The sequence below is a fragment of the Sinocyclocheilus rhinocerous genome, unplaced genomic scaffold (genome assembly GCF_001515625.1).
Source record: "Sinocyclocheilus rhinocerous isolate Xijiao unplaced genomic scaffold, SAMN03320098_v1.1 scaffold497, whole genome shotgun sequence".
Taxonomy (NCBI): domain Eukaryota; kingdom Metazoa; phylum Chordata; class Actinopteri; order Cypriniformes; family Cyprinidae; genus Sinocyclocheilus; species Sinocyclocheilus rhinocerous.
In genome coordinates this window covers 879,231-891,381 of record NW_015633189.1, presented here as the reverse complement: position 1 = coordinate 891,381, position 12,151 = coordinate 879,231, and the positions used below count along the sequence as shown (strand labels likewise).

General features: G+C 37.0%; 1 protein-coding gene across 1 annotated transcript in view; it reads left to right on the top strand.

Moving 5' to 3' along the window:
- The window catches only part of LOC107743786 (spermatogenesis-associated protein 20), a 38,832-nt gene that overhangs the window by 12,926 nt on the left and 13,755 nt on the right, over positions 1 to 12,151 (top strand). The window contains exons 13-15 of the mRNA XM_016557186.1: positions 2,077 to 2,285; positions 4,897 to 5,096; positions 8,167 to 8,247. Coding sequence (XP_016412672.1) covers positions 2,077 to 2,285; positions 4,897 to 5,096; positions 8,167 to 8,247 — 490 coding nt within the window. The remainder of the gene's footprint in view (positions 1 to 2,076; positions 2,286 to 4,896; positions 5,097 to 8,166; positions 8,248 to 12,151) is intronic.

The following is a 12,151-nucleotide window of genomic DNA, read 5'->3' as shown; positions in this document are numbered from 1 at the left end:
TTAGACCCGTCTCGTCCGTCCTGCTGCCGACACTGTACTATCTTCAGACCTGTCACTATCTGTTTCCTCACACTCAGCTGGCTACAGTGCCACCTCTGTTCAAGGGTCTGAGAACAAGTGATGAAGGGCCTTGATGTGATCTGAATCAAATTTATTTTAAACATCAAAGACTTTTGCAATCTTTTTGGGTGACACCACCTCAAAAGGAATTTCAAATGGCTTTTATACCACAAAGGTCCTGCTAAATGTCTTTGTATGCATTTCAATCAGTGATTTGGTAGGGCATGTCATACTTACTGACTGCTTAACCGTCTGAATCTCACCCTTTTTTGTCATGCTTACTGATTAAAGAGACAGATCACCCATAAATAAATACATTTTTATGTAATTCCAAACTTGTTTATTAAACATATTGTATGGAAAAAGAGGAATTTGAACATTTTAAGTAGAACATTCGCTTCCATTCTGTTTTTTCCCCCTTTTAACTTTCCTTTTAATAACAGAAGTTGAGTGACAGACAAAACGACTGCCTCTGACATTTCCCTCCAATTTCATGTCATGGATTGCAACAGCCAATTCTGGCAGCAAATCAACATGAAGCCCTCTGAAAAGAAGTACCATGGACATGAGCAATTGTAATAGACTGAAATAGGATGTAATTCATGCAGTAACTTTACCCTGTGAGTGTGTGTGATGTGTATTTTTCTCATTGGGGCTGTTATGCGTTCACACGGTGCTTCAGTGGGGTGAAAGTTTCACTTTCAGTAAACAGAGACTGTTCTGCCTCCACTGTCTTATTTTATTAGACAAGTAAGTTTAGGAGAACTCATAAAAAAAAACTACTTTAGTTCTTAAAGGCCTATTTAAATTAAGCTTACACCCGGCCATAGAATGTCATGATTGAAATATCACTGAAGCTCATTGAGATTAATCTTTTTGCTTTTTAATTTCAATGTGCATCCTGATTCTGTGTTGTAGTAATATAGCATTTCAGGTCAAAGGCATCTCTATAGATTGCATTTGTGGCATGCGTCAATAATCCCTGCTTGTTCCGCAATTGATTAAATTGGTATGAAATGAAAATTCACCCCCTCTATGCATCTTATTGATCTTATTGTGAGCGATATATATGTAATTTTGAATTAAAATATCATAACGTAACCTTCCAGAGAAATGACACACTTCTCTCAGCAAGACTTCTTTTTGTTCATTGGCTCAAGTAGTGCTGTGAATTTGGAGTGGGACTGTTTGTCGTCCAGTGGAAGATGGGGAAGTGTTTGAAACTTATTTCTGCAATTCCATATGTCACTAGTTGCACAGAAACCTTAAAAACCTTAAAAACATTGCTACTTAAAATAAAATAAATGTTACTGATAAATGTTACATAAACGTAAACTTTTTTTTTTATTTCTGCTAGTTGCCAAGACAACATTTCTCAATTTAATTTATTTTAACTTGATAAAATACCTCAAACTGAAACCGAAATAAAATTGATAAAGACTGTGTAGACATATAAAAAAAAAATCCTACAAATGACAAAAACAGATCAAAATTACTTTAACATTAACTAAAAATGAAAATGGAAAACATAAAAATCAAAACTAATTCAAAATATAAAACCATAATAGTTTCATAATGATACTAAAATAACTCTGGTTAAACTGTTTTCTGCACGTTATTCTTGTAGTTATTTACCAGCAGCGGCTAATGAATCGGAAGTCTCGCACATTCACAGGAAGTAGCTTACAGTGAATACAAGGTATCCATAGAGTTTATGAGTTTTGAATTCCTGCTGTGAACCCTCTTCATTTCTTGTTTGCAAGGCTTCCACTGATACGTGCATCACTGTAAATGCGTTTTCCATTCTTTTGGAGTTTAAACTATTTCTGCGGGAAATTGGCAGAATCACACAGTTGCAGTCAATAGAGCTTATGTTATGTCGATCAACCCAGCATAGGTTAACCTGACATTATTACGCAGGTCAACCCAACATTAACAAGAAATTGAATTTGTATTTGTGGAAGAACAGAAGATCTTGACCTTCTCTACTAATGTTCTCTATAATGTTCTCTCCAGTGCATCTCCCATTGCAGGCTTCCTGGATGACTACACCTTTGTGGTTTGTGGACTGCTGGACCTGTTTGAGGCCACGCAAAGGGTCCACTGGCTGCAGTGGGCTGAAGAACTCCAGCTGAGGCAGGATCAGCTCTTCTGGGATTCCCAGGGCAGCGGCTACTTCTGCAGCGACCCCTCAGATCCGACGCTGCTGTTAGCTCTCAAACAGGGTGAGGAGCAGAAATGTAACATCATGTGTGACGGTACCCTGTATTAAGGGTGTGGAAAGCCTATGGATTTAGGCTTTTTGCTTTGGGAATGTGTGGGTGGCTGTGAGTCACGGAAAGGATGATGAAGATCTGTAGCTGTCAGTCTACATTCTTAATCACTCCACCGCTGATAGCACCACCACACTGCGCTCCTATGTACCCTCGCCTGGGTAACTCTGTTTCAGCCAGACATACCCCCCCATTCTCTCCTTACGTAACCTCATCGCTGTCTTTTATTATGCTGTAATGTCCTTCTCTCTTTTTTATCTCACCCAAACACACTGCCTTTTTTCACACCATTTTTTTTCCAGTCCGTCTTCTGATGAATTCCAATATCTCCTCCTCCACCCTCTCCGTGTTTCTGGGTAGAATTTGACCAATATAGAAGACTGATCCAGTACATCAAAGACTGTTTTGTTAAAGCAATTGATATTTCCTTGAAGTAACACCACATCCCTTTTATTTCACGCTGTGCACCATTCATCACCTTCTGCGTGACGTTGCTATGGAAGTGGAATGAGAGAGTGATTTTTCATTCTTTTTTTGTCCGCACACATACTTTCGAACTATATAAGTGCCGGGGCTTAATGTCCCGAATGGCTTGGCTCCATATTTTCTCTGCAGGAATTGGTAGTACGAGCTGATGTGAGCAAATAGTCACACCAGTGTGCCTGGGCCGTGACTGATGGCACTGTGAAAATGGCACTGACACCAATGAGATATGGATGAGAGCTGAGAAAGCTAACTGTTATTTTTTTGTTGTTGCTTCTGATAAATTAAAATAGACATAAGACAGATTTTTCATCTTTTTTGAGTGACTGGGCCATAATATAGTGAGCCAGAGTTGGCTCCATTAGGAGTCATGCGGTGCCGTCACGTCTCAGAACCGAGTCCCTTCACCTCTCTCTGTCGGTGGAAGACGGATTGCCTCCCAAAGCATCTGCCACTCTACATTTTACGCCTTGCCCAAACTAGACGAGACAAAAACCAGTCAGCTTTGCCATTTTGTAAAAACCACAGGCAGTGTAGCCACTAGATTTTCTAAAATAAAGCTATTGGGTTTCTTTATTTTGGGCTTGAGTCCTTCACAGATTTTTGTTGCTGTGCAAATATTTTAAGTATTTAATAGAAAGCCTGTTTTCCATATTGACCACATGCAATGCTGTGTTCAAGTCCTCTTGGGAAGTTCTACATTATGAGTTTGAAAATCATGATAAGTATAGTCATAATTTATTTAGCTTTTTCACTTCCACATAAAGACAGTCATTAAAGAGTCGTAAAGAGGCATTTAAGAAGCTGCATTACTGTTCAAAAGTTTGGGTTCGGTAAGATTTTTCAATTTTTTGAACGAAGTCTTTTACGCTCATCAAGGCTGCATTTATTTGACCTAATCACAGTAAAAAGAATAATATTGTGAAATTGAATTACAGTAAATATTTTGTATTTTAATATATGAAGCTGAATTATTAGCAGCCTTTACTCCAGTCTTCACCGTCACATGATCCTTCAGAAATAATTTTAATTGTTTCTAGTGGTTGCTTAATATTTTTGTGGAAACTGTGATACTTTTTTTCAGGATTTTTTGATGAATAGCATTTATTTGAAATAGAAATCTTTGTAACATTACAAATTTCTCATTTTATGCTCATTTTGATTAATTTAATGCATCCTCGCAGAATAAAACTGTTATTTCCTTTTAAAACTTTCTAACTGTAGTGTATTTCGGGAAGCTACAAAGTAAATGCAACAAAATAAAGCACAAAGGATGCACATTCGAGGTGCAGCTGATGTTTTATATATGTGTTTGCTGCGAGAGAGAGAACGTTGGGAAATAGTTTGGTCACACTATCCTGTCTCCTCATAAACCAGACAAATTATTAGTATTTTCTGGAAAGCTTTATTACTAAACTCTACACCCAAGCTATACAAACCAATTTTACCTCCAACGTTCGTAATTACAATTTATGATCAATGCTTATTTTCTTCCACCAGAATTCGTAAACTGATATACTCCTAACTTGTCAAGCTTTAAGAAAATCCAGATTTGTGGTGCCGTTCATGTGTGCTCAGCTTGTAAATACGATCATTCTGACATGACTTGCACGCAGTAAATGGCCATGTGTGGTGCTTGTGTCTTCTAAGGAGCAAGCTACCTGATAACATCTGCATGAGTTTAGTTGGAACAGCATTGCTGCTATTCATCAGTCATCGCTTCCATCCCTCTCAGCTCCCAGATGCAATCAGCTCACTACACTGTGACACGAGGCACGGGGAACCCACTCCCAACACCCTCTTTGCACACAAACAAAGAGCAGATAAAGTAAATCAACTCACAGCTCTAGAGCCACTTCACTTGTGATATCAGACACTTATAGCTCTGCTTAAACTGATAAATGTGCTCCAGTTAAATTGATATTGGAACCATAAATGTTATGATGCAGTTTTTTCCAGAAGCCAGACTGTTTACATCAATGTGTTTGAAAACATGGCTGATACGCTGGACTGGACTTATCTGACTAGAATACCATTGTATCTTTTCCTTTTTTACATTAAAACATTTTTTTTTTTACAGATCAGGACGGTGCAGAACCCAGTGCGAACTCTGTCTCAGCCATGAACTTGCTGCGACTCTCCCACCTCACAGGCCGGCAGGACTGGATACAACGCCCACAGCAATTACTGACTGCCTTCTCTGATAGACTGATTAAGGTGCCAGTCGCCCTGCCAGACATGGTCCGCAGTGTCATGGCCCAGCATTACACCCTTAAGCAGGTAACTGCAGTCTCGTCCACAACTACTGAATATGAAGTTTAAAAGTCCGGTTTCACTTGTCACATCATGTCCAACTGATGCAATGGCAATGAAATGTTATTTTTTAAGCCTCCTTGACTGAATACTACAATAAGACAGACATGTTCTCAAGTCCCTATGCTAGATTCAGACTCCAACGGTATTTAGAAGAGCCCAGGATAACAATATCGTGCATATTCATTACCGTGATATATGGCATTACCGAATACCGGCACAAGTCTAATCTCAAGTCCAAGTCTTGACAGTTTTTCACTATATGCTTCTGATTAGTTTTATAAACACTTTCTAAGATGTATATTTTCAATATTTATGATTTAAGTAAACCTTATTTAAACTATAAATTAAGTATGTATTGTTTGTTAGCTTACTTAATTATTATTTTCTATTTTACCATTATTATAATTATTATTTTTATGTATTATTTAACATTGTTTTATGTATTTATTTATTTATTTATTTGAATATATTTACATTTATTATTAATTATATTTATTTATATATTATATGTAAATATTTATTAACATAATAATTATAATACTTATTATTATTATTATTATTATTATTATTATTATTATTATTATTATTATTATTATTATTATTATTATTATTATTATTATTATTATTAACATAATAATTATAATACTTATTATTATTATTATTATTATTATTATTATTAAATATTGTTTATAAAATATTTATTAATTTACTTTTATTTATCCAGCTGTGTAAGAAATTATTAGTGAACAATGCTTTTTGCCTTAAATTCAAATTGATTATGACTCCAGGCAGAACAGAACTGAGGATAGACCTTTGATCAAGGGACTCTGTTCTCAATGATTTTCCTGTTCCACCTGGTGTAGATGTCCTGCAGGTTGACGATACACCTGTGGTGTAATATGCAGCTGACCGCACCACCCTCTGTACGTCCTTCTGGTCCAATGTTTTGCTGCTACTGTACCAGATAGTAATGCAGCCTGACAGGAAGCTCTCAATTGTGCACGCAAGTTTAATGATCTGAGCATCTGTAGAGTGATCCTGAACTTCCCTAGGCATGTGTGGGCCATGCCAAGCATTCTGGAAGATACAACTTAGGGGCCCTATTGAACATAAAGGTGTCAAAACCAGCCAGTGAAGCTGGTTGACCACAAAAGTCTTGCTGGTTAAGAAATCTGGTGGGGAAAACAACAAATCAGCATGCGATGTCTCGCATACATCATATGCTGGCATCACATTTTGGTTTCAGCTGGTCTTTGGATGCTTGTTTTGTATTCATTTATATTTCCATCCATGTTTAATGCTGTAATAAACAATTGTTGTGTAATTTTAGGAGCTTATTATTATTATTATTATTATTATTATTATTATTATTATTATTATTATTATTATTATTATTATTATTATTATTATTATTAAATATTGTTTATAAAATATTTATTAATTTACTTTTATTTATCCAGCTGTGTAAGAAATTATTAGTGAACAGTGCTTTTTGCCTTAAATTCAAATTGATTATGACTCCAGGCAGAACAGAACTGAGGATAGACCTTTGATCAAGGGACTCTGTTCTCAATGATTTTCCTGTTCCACCTGGTGTAGATGTCCTGCAGGTTGACGATACACCTGTGGTGTAATATGCAGCTGACCGCACCACCCTCTGTACGTCCTTCTGGTCCAATGTTTTGCTGCTACTGTACCAGATAGTAATGCAGCCTGACAGGAAGCTCTCAATTGTGCACGCAAGTTTAATGATCTGAGCATCTGTAGAGTGATCCTGAACTTCCCTAGGCATGTGTGGGCCATGCCAAGCATTCTGGAAAATACAACTTAGGGGCCCTATTGAACATAAAGGTGTCAAAACCAGCCAGTGAAGCTGGTTGACCACAAAAGTCTTGCTGGTTAAGAAATCTGGTGGGGAAAACAACAAATCAGCATGCGAGACACCGCATATGCTGGCATCACATTTTGGTTTCAGCTGGTCTTTGGATGCTTCTTTTGTATTCATTTATATTTCCATCCATGTTTAATGCTGTAATAAACAATTGTTGTGTAATTTTAGGAGCTCAGATATAAAAATTGTGTGTATATATACATAGACTATCGTTCAAACGTTGGGGTCAGTTTAATGATTTTTTAAAATGTTTTTGAAAGAAGTCTCTTATGCTCACCAAGGCTGCAGTTATTTGATATCATGAAATACATTAAAAACAGTAATACTGTGAAATATTATTACAATTTAAAATAACTGTTTTCTATTTTATCATATTTTACAATGTAATTTATTCCTGTGATGGCAAAGCTGTATTTTCAGCAACCATTACTCCAGTCTTCAGTGTCACACGATCCTTCAGAAATTATATTAATATACTGATTTGTTGCTCATGTAACATTTCTTATTACTTTCAATGTTGGAAACAGCTGTGCTGCATAGTATTATTGTGGAAAAGTATAAAAGTATTGATCAAAAAAGAAAGAAAGAAAGAAAGAAACTTACTGACCCCAAACTTCTGAACCCTAATCTCTAGGCTTAATGGTGTATCTCATTCCTGATTCCTAAGCTTTTTTTGGGATATCAGTATGACCCTTGTTGCTTCTGTTATAAAGGTGCATACAGTAGGATTGATAGCCAGTTCATCAGTCCTCACTATGAGGACCGTTAGTGCTTGGATCTGTCACAGATCAACTAGAATGATGCTGCTGGATAAAAGTTTTCCCTGTCAGGCCATTTTTCCAAAGTTTCCTCCTGTTCCTGGACAATTGTATGAGCTGTGAACATGTGTCATGGCCATCAGAGCTCACCAGCGGCAGAGAAGTCATCAGAGTAGGAGGAATAACAAGCTAGAGGTCCAGCTAAGGGCAGCCCACTGCACATCACACCTGTCCACCTCATTACAGCACCGTACAAGCAGTCCTGACTCTTCCTTCTTCTTTTTTATTCTTTTCGCATTTGTTCATTTGGTGGTTCATAAGTCTTTTTTTTTTTTTTGCTCACAAGTTTGTTGTTCTGTGTAACAATCTCTTATTTTTCTTGTAGATTGTTATCTGTGGCCAGCCTGATGCTGAGGACACTGCAAGTTTGATTTCCTGTGTCAACTCTCTATTTCTGCCCCATAAAGTAAGTGTGCTTTACTCCCAAGACAGAGCACTGTTAGGGCTATTAAGGTCACTCTAATAGGGTGCTTCAATCAGTCCATTCAACTTTGAAATACTATATATGAGACAGGATTATTACAGTTAACCAAAAAACTAAAATACACATTTTCTGCCCACAAGTGACTTTTAATTTTCTTTTTCTTTTTTCCAAAGAGCACATTTAAAATATTGAAATGCTTTGTTTATTTCACAAATTTTTACATTTTAATTAATTTTAATAAAAATAAAATTCCAAAGTGAAGAAACAGCAATTAAAAAATCATATATATATGATTGAATGAAATATGCCAAGAATCGAAATGAACATCTTTTTTAATCTGCCATAATAGACCTATATATAAGATTAATTTGGTGCAACACTGGATGATTTGACCTTTTTTCAGATTTTAGTGGCTTTTCACTGTATGTAGACGTTTTTTTTCTCATACATGACACGCTCATTGGTTTACACAGAATGCCTTGTGCATTGGAGCACAGTCATGCTAATGAGTTCACTAAAGTAATCTCCAGCGAAAGGTCAAGTTGTCAGATTTTTAACCTATGCATGCTGACGCACACACTGCGAGGCAAAGGGCTGGGACAATGGCTACCCACCACAACACATTTTAAATTTTGGAATAATTAGTAAATAGTTAAGAGTTTTCTGTAGACGTTAGCCTTAGGCTTGGCTTTGTGGGGATTTTTTTCTTTCGCTAAAGGTCATAGCTCAGGATAGCATTTGCACTCTTCCTGCCCTTTCCCCAGCGCTCCTCCGACTGCTCTCTTCTCTCACACGATGACAGAAAGAGCAAACACACACATGCTCGGTGCACCTGGCCTTACAAGTTTTAAGTGTGAAATACCAATAGCAAGCACAACAGAATACACACCGAGGTCTAACCTTTTGCCATTTATTACGGTGGTCTAACATCTTTTATTGTGAAATCCCTAGAGAGGGATAACACTCCCTGTCCTTAAGGCAGGAATAAAGTTTGTTTTTAAACGAAATGGACGAGAGAGATCACGAATGGAAAATAGGCTGGGGTCGTGCCGTTTCTCTCTATTTCTGTTGTTACAGTAGGTGGCTCTGTAGGATGGTGTTGGGAGGATGTAAGCATGTGACCTTACACTCCATCAGTGAACCCTGAATGTCATATCTCATGTCAAAGGCTGAGTTTGAGCTCCTCATGGTGCATCATTTGTTCCTCCCTGGTGGGGCAAAGGCTTTGGCACATTCATCTTTTTTCTCATTATATCCACACTTCATAATCTTTCATTGGGATATAATACATTTCTTTGCTTCTAAAACAAATTTTCTGCTGACATAACCAAATCTGTGTAGGTAGGAAAATGAACAGTATAAATATATTATTCAGTCAAATCCAGATTGAAAAAATGAAGTCCTTTTCTACATTGTTTCCCAATGTATATTCTTTTAGAAATGTGCCACATTTTACAATTGCACTATAAATGTTGCTCTAGGTTGTTTCATATCTGCAGTCTGTATATTTTGGTCTTTTCGGTTTTCATAGTAGTCTAGTAGGTATGAGAAATGTAATGTCTCTTGCTCCTGGCCAGATGTAATATTTGACTTGTTTAGTTATGATCCCTTTTTGCCATGTGCACAATATATAGCATGGTTCTTTTTCTGTGTTTCGGAGATACTGGAGTGTGTGTGTGTGTGTGTGTGTGTGTGTGCGCTTCTGTCAATGATTTGTGCAAATCCATCCCTGCCAGTCTGATCACAATAAAGCACATTTACTGTTGGTTAATTATGGGAATTTAAAAGCATAATTCACCCAATAGTAAACATTTATTTGCTCAAATTCATGTCATATCAACCACTTATGACAGATTGAGAGACGGGTTTGTGCTTGTTTTTGTTTTTTTCTGTGGGGCACACAGAGGGGACCTATTTAAAGAATATCCTGGCTGATCTGTTCAATATAATAATAGTAAATTGAAGATCAGGGCTGTCAAACTCCAAAATGAAAAAAATAAAATGACAAAAAAAGCACTGGTATTCATTTCTTGAGTTCAACCCAGTGGTTTAGTGATGTGTAGTGAATAATGACTTAAATTTCAGCCTGTTTGTCACACACAGCTATTGTATGGCTTCAGAGGACTTGGAATATATTGCATAAGTCATATGGAGTACTTTTATGAGTACATTATAGCCCCAGCACTCACTCACTATTCTTCAAAAATTCACCTCATAAGTATGTCCTGCAGAAGAAAGAAAGCCATACGGTTACTGAATGAAATGATAGTACGGGTATTGAAATTAATCGTGTCTACGATAGATCGCAATGCGGACATGGACGATTCTGCATCGATGTAATAGACCATAATTGATTATAGCCTACTGACTAGTGCTAGGCGGTATGACCAACAATTTATATCACGGTATTTTTCAAAATTATACCGGTTTCACGGTACATGACGGTATTTTTTTTTTTCACGCATGACCGGGTGTTAACCATATTTTCTACTGATTGAGAGAGGAAATACTGCAGTGATGAGTTCTTCTGTGTCATCATGTTCTATTAGTTCTACAGCTTCAGTTTCTGAACTTTCACGCTTAGTAACACATACAGCTGTTCCCTCACCACAGTGCAACAATGAAAAGGGACCCCTTTCAAACAGTGTCGCGTTCCGAACGTTGTTTAAGCGACATACAACATTATTTTAAAAATAAAGTATTGCGGTATTTTAAAAATTCATATCATAACAAAAATAAACACCGGTATTCGGTATGAACCGGTATAGCGCCCAGCACTACTACTGACGTCATTTGCATACGCGCTTGTCACGTTAGATTAAAATGGCAGAGGGAAGCGAAACACCAAAGCGAGTATTAGATGCATGAAACTCACGTACTGGCAGACTTTCATGTGCACTTTGTGTTTGTTTGTCCTGAAGCTCGCGGCTGCAGTTAAATGCACTTGCATCATATTTGCTTGTATGTTTTGAAGCTATATTTAGTTGGTTAAATTCTTAGCAATTGTTTTGATTTATTATTAATTTGTAAGCCTGGTTGTATAATTTAATAAAAATGCACAAAATAAATCTGATATGAAGTGAATATGAAAATGTAGCCATGTGCCGTAATATTGAAAATTGAGGATTTGACGTATCGTGATGCATCGTGAAATCGAATCGAATCGTTGACATGACAATCGTAAACGAATCGAAACGTGAAACCAGTGATGATTCACATCCCTAATGATAGAGAGCAAAAATTACAGTATTTTCTTTTTTTGGGGGGTTAACTATCTCTACTTTATATCTGTTACATTGGGTGTGTCTTTTTTATGCGTTATTCAGCTATATAAAATCTCATAGAATTGAAGTAAGCATCTAGACAGGTGATTTGCCTTGGCCAACTGAGTGAATGGAGTCTCACTCATTCGTTCCCAGAGCATTTGATCTCAAACAAATCCATCATAATGACATACACTGTGAAAGAAACACTGAAGGCCTCTGAGAGCTCCCTGTCTTTCACTATACTTTCAAATGCAGTTCCTGAATACAGTCTTACTTGTCATTCTGAAGAAAGAGCATCTGCTAAGAGCATAAATTGTACAGTCTCTGGAAACAGCAACCCAGTCCCCTTTTCATTTTTAATCTAAATTCAATTGTATGTGCTCATGTGTTCAATTCACATGTTAAACAGGGTTCACATATCCCTTGGATTTGATACAAGGAGAGAAGAACTTGGCCCCGTTGCCTAGGCGCAGCAAGACGACAACCAGAAGAGGCTGCAAGTAATGAGTCCGTGTTAGTGAAGCCAGTTAAAAAAAAGAACTACAGAATTTAATCTGGTCATGGACTGATAAAGGAACTTCTCTCTCTCTCTCTCTCTCTCTCTCTCTCTCTCTCTCTCT